General features: G+C 41.9%; 2 protein-coding genes across 6 annotated transcripts; one reads left to right on the plus strand and one right to left on the minus strand.

Moving 5' to 3' along the window:
* Window positions 1-1,362: 1,362 nt before the first annotated feature.
* LOC309873771 (C-type lectin domain family 2 member B-like) lies at window positions 1,363-7,718 on the minus strand. Of its 3 annotated transcripts, none has more exons than XM_082751486.1 (5): window positions 7,595-7,718; window positions 7,156-7,239; window positions 6,313-6,497; window positions 5,149-5,249; window positions 1,363-3,490 (listed from the first exon to the last, which is right to left on the minus strand). In XM_082751486.1, exons 1-5 carry the CDS (start codon window positions 7,653-7,655, stop codon window positions 3,376-3,378), a joined length of 546 nt encoding a protein of 181 aa, XP_082607612.1. In that variant the 5' UTR covers window positions 7,656-7,718; the 3' UTR covers window positions 1,363-3,375. The 3 variants fall into 3 exon arrangements, with proteins under 3 accessions (XP_082607612.1, XP_082607611.1, XP_082607613.1); XM_082751485.1 differs by lacking the exon at window positions 7,595-7,718 and adding an exon at window positions 7,313-7,567; XM_082751487.1 differs by lacking the exon at window positions 7,595-7,718 and adding an exon at window positions 7,313-7,572 and having other exon boundaries at window positions 3,361-3,490; window positions 5,178-5,249.
* Window positions 7,719-7,777: 59 nt separating this feature from the next.
* On the plus strand, window positions 7,778-22,082 carry LOC309873770 (uncharacterized protein). Of its 3 annotated transcripts, none has more exons than XM_082751483.1 (2): window positions 7,778-8,283; window positions 19,641-22,082. In XM_082751483.1, the coding sequence occupies exon 2, from the start codon at window positions 19,647-19,649 to the stop codon at window positions 21,000-21,002; it is 1,356 nt and encodes a 451-aa protein (XP_082607609.1). In that variant the 5' UTR covers window positions 7,778-8,283; window positions 19,641-19,646; the 3' UTR covers window positions 21,003-22,082. The 3 variants fall into 3 exon arrangements, with proteins under 3 accessions (XP_082607609.1, XP_082607610.1, XP_082607608.1); XM_082751484.1 differs by lacking the exon at window positions 7,778-8,283 and adding an exon at window positions 8,808-9,455; XM_082751482.1 differs by lacking the exon at window positions 7,778-8,283 and adding an exon at window positions 17,465-17,606.
* The last annotated feature ends 1,817 nt before the right edge of the window (window positions 22,083-23,899 follow it).

Here is a 23,899-nt window from a genome sequence, read left to right on the forward strand (position 1 = left end):
GAGTTTACTAGTTAAACAAAAGCCACATATGCAAGCAAAACAAAATAAGGAATTCATTCGCTACTTTCCATGGGTGGGCAGATGTTCAGTCACTTCCCGGAAAGCAGGGCTCATCGTGCATAATGGCTTCTTGGGAAGACAAACACCATCACTCCAAACATCCCCCACCTCCTCCTCCTTTATCCCAGCTTTTATTGCTGAGCATGATGTCACATTATATGGAATCTCCCTTCAGCCAGTTTGGGTCAGCTTCTTGTGCACCCCCAGTCTCCTTGCTGGCAGAGCAGCATGACAAGCAGAAGAGTCCTTGATGTAGTGTAAGCACTGCTCTGCAGCAACTAAAACATTGTTATGATATTAACATTATTTTCCTCCTAAATCCAAAACAAGGCACCATACCAGCCACTATAAAGACAATTAACTCTATTCCAGCTGAAACCATGACACATGTTGAGCTAATTTCTCTGAAATCAGTGGTGATTTTAACAATACTTATGAAGTATCTATTATTCAAACATCCTAGCTATTACTAATGTAATTAAATATTTTTGTAGCATCTTACCAAAGACCTTACCTACACTTTATGCAGTCACTAAATCTTGTGTAATCCTACAGATTTAAAAGGGGAAAAAAAAAAAAAAGAAAAAAAAGAAAAGCATTTGATTGTAGTACTTCATTAACTTCACTGTGAGTAAAGTGAGTTCATATCCTGCCCCTTCAGTTCTTAGCATGACAGACATTGGGTACTAACAAAGATGCTAATTGCACCCATTAAGAGTCAAAAAGCGCTTTCGTTGTAACCCATTGTGTTCATGGTTTCTTCAAAACCTCCTTTAAGAACTAAAATTTTCAATATTTGGACTCTACATGTAGATGGCATTGATGGAGAAAAAACAAAACAAAACAAACAAAAAGAAAACAAAACACAAGAGTGCCATTATTCTGTATTTAAAAAGAATTTCTGGGTAAATCAGCTCACTAAAGAAGATAAAATGTGGTACAAGAATACCCCTTATCCCTCACAAATTCTATCAAATTTGTAAAATATACCTATAGAATTTCAATAATATAAATGCTCCGAAAACTTTGTAAGAACAAACTGCATAAAACTCCATGTTTCCCCCCAAATTTACTATAATTTACTATAAAAAGATTTAAAGTGTTAGAAAATGAAATGTTTTCTGGGGAGGTGGCATGAAATGTCGTTTCATGTAAACCCCAACATTATCTTTAAAGATCTTTTCATACTGAAAACCTGAATATTTTATTTTGCTTCAGTCTGGTGTGACCTTTTTTTTTTTTCCATACGGTGCTTGGGCTGAAGAAAGACTTTTAATGGTACAACATTCGCACACACACCAGTGGAATTCAAAAGCTCTGTAAAGATATTTATTAAGTATCTTTTCTGGACTATTGCACATACCATACCCTTCAGAGCTAGTTAATTTAAAAACATTGCAGGGAAACAAACAAACAAGTTACATATAAATTAACACATAGATTACTACGGCTATTCGTACTGTAGAGTCTTGTTACTGTGCTTATAAAAACACATGCAATTAAAAAAGTGTAGTTCAGAAAAATTATGATCATATATAAATTAACATCTAGAAGACACAATTTTTAACAATATCTGTACCACAAAATCCTGTTACAGTACAGTCCTACTGTCACAGAAAATAATGAAGGTATAAACAAAACAATTAACAAAATTAGACAATTAAATTTTCATAAAAATACAGTGAAGGCAAAAAATAATTAGAAATAGGACAAAATGTAATACTGAAAAAAAACACTTATAGTGCAATTTTACATTCTTGACAACGAAAGAAACATAATTATCTTTCCTTCCCTGAAACTACACTGCTCTCTAGTGGCTCAAAAAGTTATTCCACTTGCTTCTTTAAGAAATCCCATGTAGCCTGCGGCATACCACATCACAAAAGTCAACTATGCATGCCTGAAGAGGTGACAGAAGGGCATAGCAATACAGCAGCAGATCCTGTACTTCTGCAGAGTAGCGTATTTCCACTTCAATCAATTGAGCAACACTGATTTCCACCAGATGAGAGGTCATTCCCCTTATTTCCTAACAAAATACATGGACTACCTCTATGGCCAGGGGCATTCTGTACTAGGTATACTGCCAGAGCTGCCTTAAAGAGAGGGAATCTTAGTAAACAAAGTCCGTTGTTTCCAGATTTTATTCTGAGCAGGAAGTATTTTGCCCTGTTATACATGAGAATTCCTGATCCTTCCTTGTCTAGAAAACCATTACAAATAATCCCTCCATGAAAACAAGCTGATTTGCTTCCTCTAGTTCAATGTCACTTTCTGTCTTCAGTTTACCTTGTAGAATGAATGGACAGAGTTCAGTGGGATTGTGCCCTCGTTCTGTTTAGACTGATAGCCATGCAACAGCACTGTACGTTGCTATTGAAAATGATGTGCACACAGAACAAAACACTGATTGTCTATCCAGAAATTGACCACTTGTCTAGATTCCTCAAACTCAGATAGGCACAAGACATGAGGAAATCATGAAGGCACATCCTTTATTATTAATTCTCTTATTCTCAATATTTTGCCATTTGCACTAGGGATATTTCTAATTTTACTGTATTAATACTTGGACCCTTACTTTTGTAGTTTGAACTTCTTCTCCCCATTTGTGCAAATCCTCAGATAAATTAATACTTTTTATTTATTTTTTTGCTAAGATGGGTGCTGCAGGAAGGAGAGCTTCAGGAAAGCAGCTATACAAATTTCAGTATTACTACCAAGCAAATTAAACAAAATTAATGCAAAATAACAATTACAAAAAACAATGAATGCGATGCAGAGACACACAAGAGGCACCCCATCAAACTGGGAGTATGAAGTCCACAATGCTCATGTCTAAAACCAAAGTGCTCATTTCTGGATCATCCTGTATCTGGGAGATACAGAAACCTTTAGGCAGAGCCACATCACTTCGTATAATAGCATGCCTGTACACAGAACTTGGAAAAGAGAAAGGCAGAACAAACACCTCCAATGACACACCAAAAAGAAAAGAACAGCTGCTTAGGATCCTACAAGACACAAAATCATGGAAGAAATACTGATGACACAAAAGAAACTACAGGCTGAGCAGTAGCTTAGCAGCTAGAAAAATGGGGCAAGAAAATTTATCAAGACCCTGAGAAAAGACATTGAAATGACATTGTGAAAAAACAGAAGCCTCCTCCATGGGCAGAAAGTCCTGGCTACCAGAAAACATGTTCACTTCCAGGCAAGAGCTGAAATGCATTCCCAGGTCCCAGAGCATACACATATACTGTGCAGATATATCAGAGTTCTACATGTCAGAGGAGGTGACTTCGCCCACCATTATCATGCTAAGCTAGTACTCAAGCTACAGACCCACTTCCTGGTTAAATAACATCCAGAGGCCGAGACTCCTTTTGACTCAAGATAGGCACAGTTTCCAGAGCCTTTTACCTCAATCCTGCAAGGGAAAATGAAAGATACTATTACTTTGACAGCCAGAATCAAATAATTCAACAGAGAAGAGAGAACTAAAGGGATTACGGATTCTTTTCATGTAACACCTGATTTACTATGGGCAAGGCATGGCATGAAGATGATACCTTGCTCTCTGAAGAAAATGCCACAGGTATCATCTTCTTTTATGGGGGTCTGGCCCCCAGAATACAAAACCTAGGGCTAGCAGTATTCCTACATCTTGCCTAGTGGTTGCTTAATGTGAAATACATTCCTAGAGCAAATAATGGAATTTAAATTTGCCCTTCTGAAAGACCCTGTGCTATCAAAGACTGGCTCCACCTTTGACTCCCTTGGCATTCTGTACAGCTAAAAAGTTTCAAGAGAAGCTGTGAAACAAATACTTTTTTTCATTTTCCTCTTCCTCAGAACTGAACAAGGCATTATGGTTAAGGGGCTGGTGGGAAATAGGAAATGAATCTCCATTTCTGCACCACAGGTGTGGAAAAGGTAAGGGCCTCCTTAACCAACTGTGTGTTAAAATAAAGTGTAATAGTGTTCAGTGAGTAGGCTAACCAAGCTGATACATTCCCTGGAAAAGACAAAGGCCAACCTGCCCCAGTGCTAACATGACTCTTACAGTACATGTTCTTAGACATCAAGGTACTCTTTTAAAGACAGGAGGAGCAGTTTTAGGCATGCACAGAGGCAAAAGTCTAAGAATGCAAAGAACTTTAACACTGAATATAAAAACAACAGTGGATGTTTCTGTCACAGGCAGGGGTAAGCAACAGTGGGGAGGACTGCAGTTTCCAACTTAAGATGCCTACATTCTGCTTACATCTCCGATTAAATGTGTAAGATAGTTGTCAGATCAAGCTTGCAAGTTTCAGGGAGGAACAGGATATAGTTACGCATAACTAGTGATGTCAAAAACTTTAAAAAGTGAAAAATCTAAATACTCAATGTTAATTTCAGACTTCTGAAATCTCAGTGTCTATCACTGTCATTGGTTATTCTACAGACTCCTGCCAGCAGCTGCCCCAGCATAAGATGCAGGACTCTGAAATGATGGACCAGCCATTGGTGGGAGGAGCAAAGTACCCCCACACATGATGCCTGTGAGAGAGCATAGGGCAGGTACCACAGAGTAGCTCTTACAACACAAATTCACAGATTCACCTCCCCCTCTTGCAGCCTTTTTTTTTTTTTTTTGTGTGTGTGTAAGCATATACCATAAGAGGTATGAAAATATCTTACAAGCCTCCCAAATACCTTTCCTATAAGCCTCTTGCATTGTTCTTTCAAACTCTATCCTATGATGAGGAATTCAGGTTATTGGAATCTTTCATCCCTTTCCCCATTACTTCAGTACCTTGGTGGTCTCAAGATTTAACTTTCACTTTGCTATACTGTTTGTTACCATGACCTCCCTTCTCATTTTGCTTCTGAATCAGGTGTTACAGATTTATCTCCTAATTTTCATCATAAGTTTTACCCAAACTACGTGAAATCTGTATTGTATTCCTTGCTGTTTCCATTGCCATCTGGACAGCATCATTACAGGTATTTCTTTCAAGTCACTATCTATATCTGTATGTTATCGTATTTTGGTCCTCTATAATCTAGTATCACTAGCAAAAAACAACAGCATTGACTCACAGCTTGTTATCTAATGTGCTCCCATTTACCCAAAAGAATTCTTCATTTATTTTATGAAGTCCAATCCATGGGTCTTGCTTTGTTATCTTCACCATAAAACTCTGCAGGAATAAACACGAAAGAAGTTTTGCATGTTCCATACAGTTATCAGAATATGAAGTCTTTGATGCAAGGCTCGAAAGCAAAGCAATGATCTTGCCTTTCTCTCAAAAGGAACAGTATTAAGGACTAAATCTACAGGATCTTGTGTGATTCACCTTATGGAAAAAGAACTTACAACTTGAACAGATTATCCCTGCAGCACTCAGATATTGTAGCAGTAGAAATGCCAACTACAAGAATCCAAGTATACTGCTGAATATTAAGAACTACTATGGAACTGCATTTATTCTTTCTCCACGAGAAACTCTTCAAAGAACAATGAGCACCTTTGCAGATAATGCATTTCTCCATCACTGGTATGTCTTCATCATATTGAATTTTTATTACCAAGTAGCAAGGATTTGTGATGGACGTTTTAGAGAGAGATGAGTGAGGGTAGAACCTTGCCACAGTACATAGAACAGGATTGTCATCTGCACCCAGTATAGCCATGAAACTGGTATCTGTGATGTGATCTATTGACATAGGGAGAAACTGTTTTAACATAGCAAATGCTATCAAGGTCTATTAACAGATATGGGAGGATATATTGTCCTAGGTCTTTTTACTAGTATGATACAGAAAAGGATGCTCTAAACTGCGGTTAGAATAATTATCTCCTAACACCAAAAGTCAAGACTAACACATCTATCAACTTGTCTGCCAATCTATCTTGCTAAGAGAGAACAGTTTTCATCTAATTAAAGTTACCTAAGATACAACGATATTTACGCTGACAGTTGCCTTCCGTGTGAGTACTTATGGCTGTGAACAGCATAAAATTTAACTCAGATAAGCCTTGGGGATGTTCTAACACATCAGCTGTTCTAACACATCAACTCCTAGAACTGACGTTTGCTGTTTGCAGGGAAAGAGGTACGCAGCTTTCTGCTTGCTGTGACTTGTCACTGCCTTTGCATTAAAACTGTTCAGCTTACAAGGCTGGAAAAACTCATGGGTGTATTGTGCAGTATCCTAGAAGCGAGATGGAGTGAAACCAGGATCCCTGCTTTGTTCTCTTACCAATTCCTGAAGATTTTCGATCACAAGGAGGGAAGCATTGTGCAATGAGCAGAAGTTCTGACTAGAGTTCCAGTTGGCTTCTCTCTCTGAGAGGTAGTAGCATTTCTTCTGGAAATACAGCCAATCTGATGGACAGAGTTCCAGGGATGGACAGGCAGGAATATCTTTGTCCGAAGAATGGTTTACTGCAAAAAGACAGAAACCTATTTCTTCCAAATGGAAAAGGTTTCTAGAGCTTTTTACCTTGCTTTGTGGCTGCACCATCTAATTCATCTCAGTCTAACCACTATATAATTATCTCTGCCCAGCAGAAATATTTATTGTAAACTAATTATGTACTCTAGCTCCCGCTAACAAATCTTTAAAGTGATGATCACTGCAAGTCGGTTGAAGTAACTGGGAAGGTAATAACTATGTATGCTTTAGACACTCATCTACAACTTAAATGTTTCTGACAATTAAGGCTTTTGTGAGTGTTTCTTTCTTGTACTGAATCAATAACTTTGTTTATTATAGTGTTAACGATTACAGAGTGGTTGCAAAAGACAATTTTGCATTTGTTTTCCCAAGTTTGGATTATGATTAACAGCAAGGTTATAGAACTGAATGTCAGAAGCACACTCAGACTAATCTGAGCACTCTCTAACTATGGGAGTTATTTCCCCAGTATTAGAACACAGTTTTAAACAGCAAGGCATGAGACGTGTAATTAGCTTTGAAACAAGGTAAGGTCTGAAGAACCCTCTTGTGAGGTCCTGGGGACTTCTGACCATGCAAAACTCTAATTTCTAAGGCTAGTTATATGTTCTTTGCAAGTACCTTACACAAAGTGCATACGCTTACCAAAGTGAATACACAAAATCAAGACGACAGCAGCAACGAGGATTCCAGCAACACCTCGCCAGAACCAGACATTTGAGAACAGACCTGAAAATAAATAAATAAATAAATAAATACGAGGAATTTAAAACAAAACAAAACAAAAAAAAAAAAACCATACGGAGTTGAAGGCGGAGCAGAGCCCAGGATCCCCGGAGCCGTTCCAGAGGCCACTCTCTGAGGACAGGAGGCGAGGACAGCGGCCCGGGTGGCCGCTCCGGCCCCATCCCCGCCTGCCCGCAGCCCCCGGGAGCCCGGCGGGCGCCATCTCGCCGCGGGGCTTTCCAGCAGCCCGGCGGCTCCCGGGACACCGGCGCTGCCCCGGGACGCCGCGGCTCCCCTCTCCTCGCCCGGCCGCAGCCCAGCCGGCAGCCCAGCCGCCGAGCTCCCTCGCCCCCTGCACCTCCAGCCTTGCGGGGCGCCGTCCTCCGCTCCGGGGAGCCGCCAGCCCCGGGACGCCCCATGGGTGCGGAGCTCCTGCCCCGCCGCGGGAGGAGATGACGGGGCCGGAACGGGCGGAGAGACGGTGCAAGGGCTGGACGTGGGGCCGCAGGCTGGGTCGTGAGACAGGGCTGCACGTACCGGGAGGGCTGGCGCTCCGCAGCTGTGTTTCGTGCGGTGTCTGACGCGCGGTAGCTGCTTTATTGGCGACAGATCCTGGCTGTGTGGCGAGGTCAAATGTCCAGGGGAATGGGGAATGCAGCTCCCCGTGCAAGGCTGATGAGGTGCACGCCTAGTGCGGGTTTGTCCAAAGCATGCCGCCATCGGTACCCACGCAGAAAACCTGAAAGAGAAAACCATGAACATGGAGGGTTATGCATTATGCTTTCACCGTGACCTCCAATTCCTTTTATTTGCCAAGAATATTTGAGCGTAGTCAGTTGCTGAAAATTATCCCCGGGTGCTTATCTTTGCAGATAATAAAGACCCATATAAACTTTATGCTTCTGTGCATACAGACTTACAGTTGACTTCAACTTTGGAGTGTGGCAGCGGCTCGTTTAGGCAATGTGCTGGAGGGCTGGACGTGCCAGTATTCCTGGGATGACACTTGAGAAGAGACAGACAAAAGGGTAAAAAGGAATAAAAAAGGTGTGTGAAAACAATGCTTTAAATATGTTGGCTTTGGGGAACTTAGGGAACCAAAGAGTCCCAGAAAAGGTAGAAGGGGTGGTGGAAAAAGTAATGGATTCAGAATGCTCAGGACGTATATGCTTTAAGAGGTTTTGGGAGAACTGAACCCAGAGGAGCACAGAATGAGAGGAAGGTATGGAATTAGGACAGCAAGAAGGGTCAGTACCTGTTTCATATTGAACAAGTTTTGCATAAAAGACAGGGAAACACTAGTGTATGTACAGCTATTTGTGCATCTCTTTCTAAGAACAAGTTTCTCAACATTTACTCATTCTTCTACTTCAGGCTGTTTAATGATAAAACTTGCCAAGCGCCTCCTGACTTAAGCAAAACAAAGCAAATCTGAGAACATAAACAACCCTGGACACTGGACCATCCACTTTCCTAAAATCAGATAGCGCACTACCTGGTTTTAGTCTTAAGAATGAAATGTCTCTTAAGTGGCTCGCTCTCTTTTCATTCAGATCTGCCAGCTACTGTGGTCAAAAATAGTTTACTGTGGCTTATAACCACAGAGAAGTCACAGGTATCCATTTCACACTTACTCACCCACTGCTATTATTGACATTTTCAGGTCATTCTCCAGGTTGACAAAGAAACTGAGAATTTACAACATCTTCCGTTATGAATCATTTGATGCTTCAAAATGGCTATCCTTGTTACCCTAGATGCTTCCTTTACATAACGGAGACACTTGACTTTTAGTTTCACAGATCAATTTGGCTAATAGACCTCCAGACCAAAGAGTAAGCAGCCTGCTGCTGTTACTGAGGAAGTGTGGTTTGCAAAGCTCCCCACATGAGCTAAAGGCTTTGGAGGGGGACAGTTGCTGCTGACCTACAGACAGATGAGTTTGCAGCAAGTGCTCAGAATGATCTTGGAGAAGAAGGGGAATTTATCCTTGTACCAAAGCAGAATGCAGTGCATAGGCTGAGTGCAAGACAGACACTTGTCAAACCCACTCTCAGCTGCTAATATTTAGGGCAGCTTTCAGTTCTCCTTTCTGGCACCTTACTGGCTCAAAGCATATGGGCTTCTGTGAAGGTAGGCCTGCAAATTCCTCTGCAATGGTAACTTCCACAGGCATCACTGGAGGCTGTTGAGCTGTCAAGGACAGCTGTTCAGAAAAGGTAAGTGCCTATTTTTGCAGGAAAAAAAGTCTCCCATTAGGCGTTGTAATGGCCATGTATTTACTTAGCTGTGTATTTTGTTTCAAGAAATGTTCCCACATTTCATAAAATGAAGATTGAACAAGAAGATAAGAATTTGATAAAGGCAAAAGGCAAACATACCCTCCAGACAGAATCACAGGGAGAGAATGCAAACATTCTAACTAAGAATGTGGCATTTTCTAAGCAAATTATTTTCTCAGAAAAACTACTTGGCCCCTTCAGTGCTGTGAGTCTCATGGGAATGACTCAAAATGTTTGATGGATTCTGTGATGCCATCTCCTGCTTACTGCTGTAACAAATAAACATTGATTACCTTTTCTCACCCATTAACATGCTACCTCTAACTTTTCAATTATGCAGGGAGAAATCACTTCAGAACAAAAATTTGGGGGATAGAGTGTTTACATTAGAAATATCTGCACTGTGGTCACAACAGTGTACTGCTGGAATGCCCTAGTTTGACTGGAACTACATAGCTCACACACTAGCAGTGATTTAGCTTTGATTGCACAGCTAGGCTGGGGGAGCTAATTTGTCCTGCTCTTGGTTGATTTTATCAGCCCATCTACCTCCACAGTCAATGGAAGAACTGCCAGTGAGTTAAAAATCTTCAGTCGGCCCTAAACAAGGGCTATACCCTAAACAAGATGTTAATATTTGGGGTGCTGTTGAAACTGTAGTAAACTCTACATATAACATTTGAAAAGTGTTTATTTTTCAGGATCAAATGGTTTATTAGAAAAGTAGCTAAATGAATGTGAGTGTGTTGTGAAGTAGTACTTGAGGAGCACTAAGCATGTGCTCCTGCACTCAAAAGTGCAGGGCTGAGAATGTTGCAGCCAGGTCTCTTACATCAAGAAGGCCAGTCATTCAGCAGTCTTGCAAAACATTATTTTGGAATGTTTTGGAATAGGATGCATAAGAGAAAGGAATCCAGATATGTTATTAGCTGTGTTTGCATTTTTGGTGAGACTAGTATTCACCAGGATTGTTATTTACTTATCTGCAGCATTTGTGTGTTAGAATTTTGTAGAAGACATAGAGTCCATCACAGAATCACAGAATTGAAGGGGTTGGAAGGGACCTCGAAAGATCATCAGGTCCAACCCTTCTGCCAAAGCAGGTTCCTTAGAGCAGGAAGCTTCCATCTTTAAGAACTGACAACATTAACACTGGAAATGACCCGAAGGAGGACGGAAATAAGTAGGGAGGGTTGAAGTACAGAAGAGAAAGTACCATAGCAATATAGTTACATGAAAGCAATTAACAATATTAAGGTTAATAAAACAAATAAAAATATAACAATAGGTGTGACAGGGAGATTATGGTAGAAACCTCAAATGACCTAAAACATCAGACTTCCTCTTTGTCATTATCTACAGAAGCTGATAGACTGGATATCAATAATGATTAGTAGCTGTATTTCCTGTCAATGTTATCTTTCAGGAAAGTTCAGAATTTCTTTATAGATAACGTGATTCATCACAGAGCAAACACAGCATCTAACACCTTGAAAAGTCACTTACCGTTTGAAGCCTTTGCAACCACAAACTGTGAAAGGTTCCAGTGTTGTGAATCATAGATTTTGCTAGTTGAGGATGGTGTCATGATGTCCCCTGTATGGATAACCGTGTTAGAAGTTTCTCCCCAAGATGTCTGCAGGCTATGCATCTGTACCAGGAAGTTCTTAGGGGCCAGCGCATGAGACCATGCAGCTACACCATCAGCCAGAGACCTCCATTGCTTCTACTGAGGTCCACACACGACCAAAGAGGAGAGAAAAGAAGCGTGTGCAGTGCTCACCTATGGCTTTTTAAAGTGGTGAGTCATTCTGACAGGGGCTTGACAGAGCTACTCAATTCAGTTTCCTGTTCAGCATCCTGTTCATCAGTCTCGTGGTTGCAGCTGGTGGAGCTGTGCACCTTCCTTCACAGGAGAGAATAATCCCTTCTCTGCTTGTCAAGGTTTCTTTTCCTGTCCCTTATCAGTTTAACAGCTTTTCTTCCCCACATTGCCTTCTGTAGCAAAGGTACTGTAGCAAGAAGTACTGTCCTCCTTGGGACCAAAGCAAAGGAAGGAAGATTTACATGAAGTGCTGAGTAAGAGAGCTGCATGGGGTAGTGAGTCTGTAGAGATCAGACCATCTCATGATCTTATGAGTATGTAGCCTTAAGCTGAAGAAAACAACGAACCCGTATGCCGTTGATTTCTATAAGCATGGTGACATGTTCATTGTTCTTTACCATGTTCTTTGTACATCCTTTGTACAGCTTGTTTGCTGTTTTGACAACAGATCTACATTAGCAGTACCTAATGCATAAACTTCCTTTATTTTTTAACATAAAATGTCACAATTCACGTCTTGTTTAGGCCTCTGCATTTCTTCACTCTCAGCTCAAGTTCTTAATTGCCTAGATAATCCATGGTACCCTGAAAATTTTGCTGTGTCAGTACTTCCTTCTTCCACGCCAGATTATATTAAATTAATATTAAATATTTTAGCAACATAAGCAGATTAGGTCTGCGTTAGATATATTATGTAACATAAAGTAATGGTTATTACATAAATATTTAAAATCAGAGTGAGATGGGAAAAAATAACAAGTGTGCATGGCATATGAAAGTAATACTTGACCTGTTTCTGTTTAAAATACTTGTGTATAAAGAGAGTGAGATGGACAAATGCACTACCAGTGATCTAGAAACCAGGCATAGCTATAAAACCAGAATGTTTGTTTCTTTCACATCAGTTCCTGGACAAGACTCTGTATACTAAATACCAATAGCAGCAGGTAATTTTGCCAGGAAGATCCTGTGGTCTAAATAGAAAAGTTCAACATAAGAACAGAGAGAGAAATGATTGTTTTCCATATTTTATGGGTGAGAATCAATGTGCAGAGAGGTGAAGTCCTCATGGCTATATAGTGAATCTGTAGGCGGGAGAAAGGAAGGAGAAGACTCAGTTGTGTGCATCATCCTTCCTGTCACAAGATTAATTTAAATAAATATATATCTGCATGAAAAGGAAATGGTAGAGCAAGTTGTTCAAAATAATTTTGTTATTGAAAGGACTGTGATCTCGTATTCAAGTAACTTGAATACTTCTTCCTTTCAATTTAAAAATCCACTCTAATGATACTTAAATTTACTGTTAGGATATTAAACAAATATATCCCAGAGTTTAATGCAAGAACGAGGCCAAGAAAATCAAATGCTTTTTGAGCTGCCTGCATTTCTTGGATCCTTAATATTTGGAGCATTCTAGGCAATCCAAAAGATTGTGTTAGAGGGCCAGTAAGAAATGCAACTAAATAGTAAGAAACTGTTTTTACATCTTTCTCAACAACCACCTTAGATCCACAAAGAATGAGGTGAAAAGCAAACTGCACTGGAATATGGATGATTTCTTTCAGAAATATCAGTGCAATGCAGTCTGAAGGACTGCTTTCCACCAAGCCTTATAAATAGGTTAATAACAGCCCTTTCCCCATCTCCTCTGTAGCCAAAATAGTCAACTGTATCACATACATTTCTATGGTCTGCAAGACAAAAGCAACTGAGACAAATATTACACTGTAAGATCTGTGAGAAGAAAAATGTTTGCCAATCAAATGCCTTGTGCAAAATATTATCTCCTCACTACAAGGAGGGAGTAATACCGTTTTTTGTTTCCTGTTTTCTTAACTAAAAATAGAGTAGAGGGAGGGGGAAGGGATAAAGAAGGGCAAGGCAACAAAGCAGTATAGAGCATGTATGTGTCCACTCTGTTCTTCAGTGTCATGCTGTTTTTCAGTGTCAGTTTTTGTGGGGTGTTATATGGGGTATGATGGAAAGAGTCAGCAGCTCCCATCTCTTTAGGTGACTGTATTGGGCTTAAGTTGCAAGGTTTTAGTAGCAGGGAGGCTGCAAGGGTGTCCTCTGTGAGGAGAGTTCAGATGCTGCCCCGCATTAGGTCAGAGCCACTTGCAGTAGGCTCCAATGGGACCCGCCACTGCCCAGAGCTGAGCCAATAAGCGATATTGTCTGCATCTCTGCGAGAGCATATTTAAGAAAGGGAAAAAAAATTGCTGCACAACAGCAGCTGGGAGAGTAAGGAGTGAGAACCCAGGTGAGTGCAGCAGGAGGGCAGGAGGTGCTCCAGGCAGGCAGCAGCAGTTCCCCTGCGGCCTGTGGAGAGGCCCCTGGTGGAGCAGGCTGTTCCCCTGCAGCCCATGGGTCCCACATGGAGCAGATCTCCACGCTGCAGCCCATGGAGGAGCCCCCGGTGGAGCAGGTGGAGGTGGCCTGGAGGAGGCTGCAGGCCATGGAGAGCCCCCGCAGGAGCAGGCCCTGGGCTGGAGATGCAGCCCGTGGAGAGGAGCCCATGCAGGAGCAGGGGGTCTGGGGGGAGCTGCCGCCCACCCGTGGGGGACCCGTGCTGGAGCAGTTTGCTCCTGGGGGATGGATGGATGGACCCCGTGGTACGGAATCGTGTGGGAGCAGTTCTTGAAGAGCTGCTGCCTGTGGAAAGCAAGCTCAGTCTGGTAAGGATGGCATCCTGTGGGCAGGATCCCACATGGCGCAGGGGCAGAGAGTGACCGAGAAGGTGTGGTGAAGATGAAGCGAAGCATTAGAGACTGACCACAGCCCCCTTGGGGGGAGGAGGTAGAAGAGGATGTGTGTGTGTGGGGGGGAAAGGTGGTTTAAGTTTTATTTTAGTTTCTCACTGCTGTAGCTTTTTAGTAATAGGTAATAAATTGCATTAACCTCCCTATACTGAGTCTGTTTTACCCATTATGATAGTTATTGAGTGATCACCCAGTACTTATCTCAATCCTTGAGCTCTTTTCATCCTATTTCCTCCTTTCCCTTTGAGGAGGGAGAGTGAGAGAGTAGTTGTGGTGGAGCTCAGCTGCCCAACTGGGTAAGCTACCACAGTGACGTGGGCCAAGGTGGCAGTGTGTAGTTGTGGTCTGTAGCTCTTGCTGTGTGGAGGTCAGCATGCAGGTGCAGATGGTGTTGGAGGCATGGGTTGTGGTAGTTCCTGTGGCTGTAGTGAGGGTTGTGGTGGTGGTGTTAGCTCTCCTGCTTCTGCTTCTGCTCATGCAGGGAGGATGATAGATACCAGGAAGTGAGCTCTGTCTAGGAGCAGGAGTGCATACCCTTGCAACTGTAGCAATTGGCATATCCCAACTATTGAATTGCAGAAAGTGAGGTTCAGTCCTTCTTTATTTTCTGGTCACTATTGTTATTTTTTATTTCCATTCATAGGAGTCCGTTTTTCATCCATACCAAGAATAAGTGCTTTTTGCATCCTACCTCAAAAATGGGGTTTGAGCAAGAATAAAAACAGCACGCAGAGAAGACAACTGATTGCAGAAGAAAAAGAATGAAAATAAACTGAGAGCAAAGACCTTAGGGTTAAAAATAAGGAACTAGAGAAGGACACCAAGCAGAACACCACCTGCTGCACCCTTTGGTTTCGGAAGGCACCCTAACAGCCAGCAGATATTGACTAGTAATGCTCCCATACAGACATAATAGGGTAAGGGAACTGAAACAGGGGCTACTTCTGTCACAGTCCCACAACAATCTTTCTCCTGATGGGAGGCTAACTTGATCAAGCCAGCAGGAACTTACAGCCATATTAATTTCTGTGCTGCTCAGGGGGAGGATGTAGTACAAGAGGGTGGATGGCGGGGAAGGTGTTTTTAGTTTGCTTTTAGTTTTCACTGCTTTAGTCTGCTATCAATAGGCAATAAATTACATTACTCTGCCTCACATTGAGTCTGTTTTGCCTGTGACTATTATTAGTGAGAGATCTCCCTGTGCTTATCTCAACTCACAAGCTTTGTTTTAATTGTATTTTCTTACCCCGTCCTTCTAAGGAAGGAGAGTTTAAGTGTGGTGTGGTGTAGCTTATCTACCTACGGTTTTGAAACTACCATAGCAGGAAATGGCTTTGTGCTTTGTACAGAAGCTTTTGGTCAACACATACACATTTATTTAATGGATCTGTTAGGATGACCACTGATGGCCAGCAACTCTTGACTTGCCTGGTCAGAAAATTACCATACTTTGTTCTCTCGCACAACTGTTGGCTGATCCCATGATCAGAGATCCACTTTCCATTTTGATGTTGCTGACATATTTGGTGTTATGCTCAGGATAAGAAAGCATGGAGGGAGGTATTCTTCCACATGACTGCCCTGCTGTGTAGTGGAAGGGAAGGTAACCACAAAAGAGAGGTTAGTGGAAAACAGTGTTGACAAATGCAACTGTAAATAGATTCACAGCAAAAGCACATCTCACACTGCTTGGTGGGTTGCAGTCTTAGAAGGGAACTCTAAATCCTCACCAACCTCATCCTATCTGCTGTGCAATTTAGAGTGCTTTAATATTTCCTCTATGCACAGATCAATGAAATCATGATACAAATACTTCCAAACTTCAATTTTAGGGTGTGCAAGTTTGGAGCAAGAAAAAACAATGTCTGTCAGCTTGTATGTTTATTTTTGACCAAAATACATAAATACAAGCAAATGTTGCTAATCAAGGTTGGCCTGGCAGATGTCCAGGTTTGCACTTCTCCAGTGCCATTCTTAGGGTACAATTTTGAAGACTTGAGAGATGGACATTGGCCAAAAATCAGAACATATCATACCTACATAGTGGTTGTAACAGTGGTTCTTTTCCGCTAGCCTTGCAGTCTGCCAGTGCCAGGGCAGTTGCAAATGAACTCTGTAGTTCCTAGCAGGCAATATTTTCACTGTTTAGCATATGCATGAAGTTCACTGCATGCTTAAAAACTTCTGCTTACCATGCACAGAGAGGCAGGCTGCTTGGAAAGACCCAAACAGAATAAAAAACAAGGATAAGGAAGTCTGGCACATTTTATTAGGAAGAAGTATTACCATCCCCCTTGTTCACAGTACGGGTTGTACTGAAGGAGTTTCCTTAGCTCTGGTATCAGCTACAGGTGTCAGCTCACACATACGTCAGAACTTACTGATACAAAGCTAGAAGGAAGTGTCTGTGATACCTCAAAATCTTTCAGAGGTAATAGTTAGACGGCATAGTAGGATACATGTCAGAAATGTGGAAGACATTCTGCATAATCAAAGGAAGCACTGCAAGGAAAGAGCTTGCCCTGGTAAATCTACTGTCAGAACAAGGGCTCAGCATACGTCTGAGCCAAAGTTCTCAGGGTCCTCTCAGCAAATATACACATCTGGAGGAAGGTTTGACCAGGTAGATAGCCTTACTCTTTGTACTAAAATATACAAAATAACTATGATCTGATCTGACCTAGAGTATTTGCCTAAAGGTCTGATTCCACTACAAAGTGATTCTGTCTTGGGAAATGGAACATTGTCTGCTTTATGGCATTGCATTTGGTGTAGTCACCCAAACAGACCTTTCCCCCTGCCCAGACTCCACTAATAAAGTAATAATGGCCTCCATTCTACCAGAAGAAGCAGGTTTCCAGGTGGATCGTGGCCCCTGTAAGGCCTCCTTATGCTTCCCTACCTGCTCAGGGCTCAGATACACGGGCACCTTTTGCTGTGCTCATGCTCCTGCCATCCACAGTCAAGCCCTTGAATCCATACTCCCTTCCTTTGTGGATGCTCCCTCTTGCTAGTTGTCCATTCTCCTCATGTTTCTTTCCATGTTCACCCCAAGAGGACATGGCACATTAGGCAGGATGAGGAAAGTGCCTGACCTGCAGAAGAGAAGGACAGGAGGTCTCAGTACACTCCGTCTGTGCTCAGGGCCACTTTCCCATACGTCTGGTGTGGAGAAGCACAGGTTATCCTCAGCACCTAAAAGCAGGTGCTCTTAGGAGAAGGCAGGCAAGAGGTGTTCCTGGTGGGCAGGGCCTAAGCTTTATAAACGAGGAAGATATCAGATGTTTGTTTTCTTGCCAAGTTCCCTCCCATTCTACTACTCTCTTCCAGAGCCTAAGGCTCCTCCTTTGCCACAGAGGGGTGAGTTTAACGAAACCATCCACCCCTGGGCAAGTGGGAAGGGCGTACATTGCCTCTGTTTCTCCTGGTAGCTGTCAGTGACACTGCTGGCTCTAGGAGCTTTTGAGAAGCCTTCGTGTCTTGCCTCATCCCAGCCAGTGAGTAAGTGCTTCTGTCCTCTGTGTAGCTCAGCTTGCTTTCAGATGATGGGCTGTGATAGGAGATGTACAGGGAGAAACCCCACACTTCTCCAGGGGGGTGGCCAGGAACAGGAAGCTCGCCCCAGGGGCTTGGCTGCTGCTTGCAATCACACTCTTGAGAGCAGGGGTGAGTTTCAGTGAAGTTTTTGGGCAGGCTACCATGGTGGGGATAAGAAACAGAATAAGGAATCTCCTCAGGCAGCTGCTGTGCACCATGCAGAGTTTGTTTTCTTCCTGAATGTCTCAATTATTAACATTTGCTCCACACCCCCCCCCCCCCCCCCACCCCCCCCCAAGGCCCTAGATGTTCAGCAGAGGCTGTAGGGAGTGTAACTGACCTCTTGCACTGCTTCATGTGCCCAAAACATGAGGTGCCCCTTCCTGAAATACAGCTCTTATGGAAGATGCATGGGGTGGAAGTGAAACAGAAGAGAAAGCAGTGCCTTCTGTCCCTTCTAGAGAGGCTGAGGAAGCAAAAGCAATTAACTTGTTGTGACTTGGGGAGAGTGTAAAATGCTCCCAAGCACAGACTGCAAGACCCTGAAAAAAAAGATGGCTCTTGCTCAGGCTCCTGTTCTCTGCCGTTAGTGTCTCTGTTTAGTTTTGGTTTCACATCCTGTAGCAAGCTCAGCAGAGGGAGTTCCTTTTTGATGTGGAGGAGGAGGAAGAAAACAAGAAAAGAAGAGAGTTTAGCATGCAAGCAGATGGCAAAGTTAAGAACGAGGAGACTGGCAACATTCAAGAACACCATGCGCTGCTCATAAAGTTCTCAGCAAGCTGTTGTGTCTTATTCTGGTGCTGGACTTCTAGCTCTGCAAGAGATTAGCATATTTGTCATTAGAAGGCCACAGCTGGTTATTTACAGTTTTGGCAACCCTTATTTCTTTTTGGCTATCATAAGGTGAACTTGCTTGAAATATTACATTCCAGATCTTTGTGAAAAGTAATGTTTTCCAAGCCTAATGTGGTATTGGGTGATACAGTAGCAATGCAGAGCAGCAGTACCTGAGGCTTGCTATGTCCTTGTTGTCCATGGGGAATTGGCAACTTGCACTGTTGTTTTGGAAAGGTCAGTGTATTCTCCCCCTAGCTTCTCCAGTGTGAATGGAGAGATTTTTCAGATAGAATGGATTTTTCACACAAAGAACAAAAACCTCCATAGCAATCACATCTAGATTTTATAAAGAGCTTCAAAGCAAACTGTTTGATTCCTTCTTATTTTGCATAGCTCAGCTAAGTGAGGGAGTAGCCATCTGAGAAGGTTCAGTTATGATCCACAGGACTTCCTTGTGGCCTGCAGAGGGTTGCTGTGGTTAGGGTACTTGCTCTGCTTTATGCATTTCCATGTTGATAATAGCAAAAGCAGATAACAATATTCTGTACATTCCTAATATTAAATCCCAAGCAGAAAATACCATTTAATACTATTATAATATTTAATATATGAAAATACTATTATAATATTTATAAATATTTTATAATATATATAGATACTATAATATTTAATACTAAATACTATTTAATACCATTAAATACCAAGTAGATAATCCAAGTAGATAATAGTTATTACTAAAGAATTTTGCTGTTGCAAATGCTTAAATGAAATATATGGTTACTTATCATTACTATAATAAATTAATTCAAATTCTAACTAGATGAAACACATTTGCTCCCAGAAATAATACCACCGAGTTAAATCAGATCATGAGTCAGTGCTTGAGTGTGAGTGAAGTTTAGAGTATTGATCTGAGTTGAAGCCAGTGACTGAGCCAGATGCTTGATAACCCAGTTCCTGAACTGAGAGCCTGTCACCAATATCAGTGTTCCTGCACTGCAATACAAGTGTGTAGTGTAGCTCAAGAAGAGAAGCATGGACAGGCAAGATAGTATACCTTTGGCAGACAGAACAGTTTGCGTTTTATTTCTGTCTTGTATTTCTGTGTGTTTTTATGCTGAGTAATTTCATCATGTGTGATTTCATGTTTTGCTTTCACAGAAAAGAATGATGGATTTCAAAGAGGAAATTAAACCCATTTCTGATGTATGTATTAAAGAGACCAGTTCTGCATTATCTACAAGAGCAGGAATGTCAGATCTTCAAGGACCACTGGTGCTTCCTGAGCTACCTGCACTGGCAGCCCATGAGACTCACCACATCTTTGTCAGTTATAGCAACACTGATTCAGCCTGGTCAAGGAACTTTATCCAGAGTTTAGAGACTATGATTCCTAATCTGAAGGCATGTTACCATGAGAGAGACTTTATACCAGGTAAAACCATAATTGAAAACATGGTTGAATCCATTCAAGGAAGTCAGAAGATAGTCTTAGTTCTCAGCCCTGACTTTGTCCAGAGCAGGTGGTGTCTTCTGGAAGCCAATCTGTCTGTCTTCCAAGACTGTTTGGGAAGGAAGCCAGTGATCCCCATCATGTTAGTGCCTTGTTTTGTGCCACTGCACCTCACCCATTTGACTTATCTTGACACCAGTGATGTCCACTTTTTAGATAAAGTTATCAAGGTGATTTGCACTCCCAATCACAAGATGAGGAATGCCACCATGGTTCCTTATAGCCCTCCATCCCTCTACAATGGGAAGTCCCTCCTGGCTCTACCTGCAGTGGATGACCAGGTCGTTCCAAAATGGAGAGGAGGCACATTCAGTGAGGCACTGCCTGACCAGTTGAGTATAGTCTGTGAAGATACTGAGGTCTACAGAAAGGCCATCCAGATGATTAATGAGGTATCTTCTAGGGTACCACCTTGTACCTCAATCAGTGTTCTCTCCGGGATTGCAGTTAGCCTATTAGGAAGCTTATTTTTGATAGTTGGTACCTTATTATTTGCTGGGTTTGATCAGGACTCTGGTGATTCTTACGCAACTTTCCTGGGCTGTATTATGATCTTTGCAACTCTGTGTACCATTTCTGTTTCGTTTAATTGTGTCTACAACTACAAAATCAAATCAGCCGATGAGAAACTTCTGGAGATGTCCCATGCTGCTGGTGAGGCCAACTCACTGCTGATAAAGAATTCCCTTCTGGTTGGCTGTGATTCCCAACTGAAGCTCCAGTTAGTCTACATCTCCCTTGAGGGGTGCAGGAGTCACTTCACAGAGACTTTTGGAGAGGGAGAACCCTCTGCTGAAGAGATGTTCCAGAGAGCCTTGCACTATTTCTCCTCTGATTATGCCTGTTGTGTAGCCAAGAAGCATTTCCAGTTCTCTGGCTTGGGGACAACACGAGGACACTGGGATAAAGGGCCTTGTTTTTGCCAGTTTGTGTACCACTGTATGGAGAAAGGGTCCTGGCACTGGAATAGTGATTATCATCCAGATAAAAGAGAACTGAGTTTAGATTAGATGCTGGTGAGGTTATACTTTGAGCAGCAGGCAAGATAAATATGTAATGGACACTGGTCCTTTTTTGTCTTGACAAAAAAGAGCTTTGGGTATAAGAAAGAGAAAGGGGATTATATTCTATTTCCATTTGACCCTCGAAGAAATGCAACACTAAGGTATTTGCAGGCAAAATATCTATGGTGTCAATGTCACGGGAAAAAAAAAAAAAGTTATTTGTTCATCTACTGAGGTAGCCGCACTCAAGTAAAGCCCACTTATATACTGCCCACAAGACAAAGGTTAGGTGGTTGTCAGTGCAGACATCTAGGCATACAGAAGGTGTCTTGCTGAAGGCTAATAAGGGGAAAAATGTTTTCCAAAGAACATCAGTTCCCCTCCATTTCAGGCTTATTTGCAGGGGAGGTAAAGTGTCAAAGAGAAGACTGGTTGATTTACTGTCTCTTGAGCACACCATGTTCTTTATTACATCCCCTCTAATTAATCATGTCTGTAGGTTATACAAATACAAACAGGACAAGTACTCATCTTCAAGTCTAGTCTTGATAAAGCCCATAAGGAATTGCCTTGATGTATGCAAGGGTGAAGTAGGGAAAAAAAAAAAAAAAAAAAAAAAAAAAAGTACTTGTGAAAAGTGCAGTAGTGGGCAGAACTGAACAGCAGTGGAATTACCAGAGATTGCTCTTCCCTTCTGGAGTGCAAACTTCTTTAGATACATGATGTATGTGATGCTCCCCTTTCTTTCTGGCCTGGAGAGCTCCAGTGAGAACAGCTGAGAAACTCCAGTTGTCTGTCAGAAGGATGAAACCTCATTTCATCCTTTTCAGGGGCAACATTTTTAGTCCACACAGAGCATTTACCAGGCTGATTTCTTGCTACATCAGGAATTTCTCTCTTCAGCATGTGATTGGCTCTGTGAACTGCAATGGTTACTTTCAGATAGCAGTTATCACGTACATGCATTTACAAGAAAAGGAAGTGGATGTTATGCAGGGGCCTGTCTTACTGTTGCAAGGACAGGGTCTTAAAACAACTGCTTAGAGGAGCCTGGGGCAGTTGCACTGTTACTCTGTTAGTGTTGGGCACCACAGTTCGTGTGACTTCCCAAACTGAAATTGCTGTCAGTACTGAACCATTCTATGATTCTATGATAATAAAATAAAATAAAATAAAATAAAATAAAATAAAATAAAATAAAATAAAATAAAATAAAATAAAATAAAATAAAATAAAATAAAATAAAATAAATAATATGATATAAATATTTTGAGGCACGTTAAGAACATGACAAAATATTGGGGTCTGTATTATTGTTTATTACAGTACTGAGTTTCCTGGCATCTGTTCAGCAAAATAGGAACTGGGTTTGCAGATCCACTTTCAAGGAGACTCAAACACAGTCTAAGAGGTAATGCTGGGGGTAGGCCTAATAGGTAATTATGCCCAAGGATGAAGTCTAACAATAGGGAGAATTTGTGCAGTTATAATATTGACATTGCTGTGCCAACCAGACTTTGGTATGGATTTCCTCATACCTACAACACATATTTCAAGAAATTTCTATGCTTGGCTAAACATGTCCTCCAGCCTGACAGGTATGAGAGGGGGTTAATTTTCACAAATAATATTTAATAATCCATTGTAGCACTCTTAACCCATTGGTCTGCAGGTCACAGGCAATGTGATATAGCTACTCAATTCATAATCCTCTCACATAGTCTTGCACAGTGGTACTGGTAAGGTGGATGCCTTGGCTACTTTGTTTCTGCTCCTGGTATTGAGTGGTTAGTTCAGACAACAGTAGAAGCATACTATGCTGATTATAATGCATAGTGGAATAGGCAAACAGCAGTCCTGAATGGATGTCCACAGCTACAAATACATAGTGTTTGCCCTGCCGGGCTGGCAGGAGCCCTATATCATTGACTTGCCATATTTCACTAGCAAAGCATCGTTTAATTGAGCCTTTAACAGAGGGAAAAGATTAAATCAGGAACAAGTAAGGCAACTCAAACAGGATTCTTGCAAAGCTTGTAATGACACTTGTTCTCTCTTCTTGGCAGCCCATCCTTTGGCTGCAGTTGCTCGTCACTCCCCTGAAGCTGTGTGTATTTGAGTAGCCCTTGTCTGTTGCGAAGCACGGCCGAAAGCACGACAGACACCAGTTGAGTCAGATCGTGCTGCTCCATTTTATTGCCCAAATAGCCTAACTTTTATAGTGAACTTGACAGGGGCGGACAGTGTTTCACACAAGATTATTGGTCAAAAGTACTCAGACAAACAACTATAAGACAACAACCCCACCTGCAAGAAAAGAACCCCCCTTGTGATTAGCGGTCACGTAGACCTAGTCCTTGAGGCCAGCTGCTGGTAACAATATTTTTCTGAGTTCCTTAATTGGGCGATGTGGGAGTCATTGCCGTGGGAGCTTCTCACAGTTACTCTGGCAGCTTGGTTTGCTCAGCTACAGCAGGCCCTGAGATTTTCTAAGGCCTGCTTCTGGTTGCTTAAGGCAAGCTCAAATCGAACAATTGTTCCATGGGCACATGTCCATATCCTGTATGCCAATCCCAACACTTGTCATAGTATCTTTAGTTATTCAAACTACTACAGCCTTGTGGACAGTTCCAGAGGCATTACACTTTGTAGGCACATCCACGTATCACATCCAGATTGGTTTTTGCAAACTAATGCAGTATATTTCTTGTCACAGTTCTTTACCCCACAGAGGTTTTACAATGCTGATAAACTCCTGTGTGTTATATGTGTCCAATATGCCATCCATGTCAGTAACACCTTGCAAACAACTTGGTTTTTGTTGTATGCACACACACGTCCCTCTGTACAACTGAATGTTAAATGGACCATATACTGTTTGTCCTACTGCCTAGATTGGCCTC

The sequence above is a fragment of the Aythya marila genome (genome assembly GCF_965140915.1).
Source record: "Aythya marila genome assembly, chromosome: 1".
NCBI classification, from domain to species: domain Eukaryota; kingdom Metazoa; phylum Chordata; class Aves; order Anseriformes; family Anatidae; genus Aythya; species Aythya marila.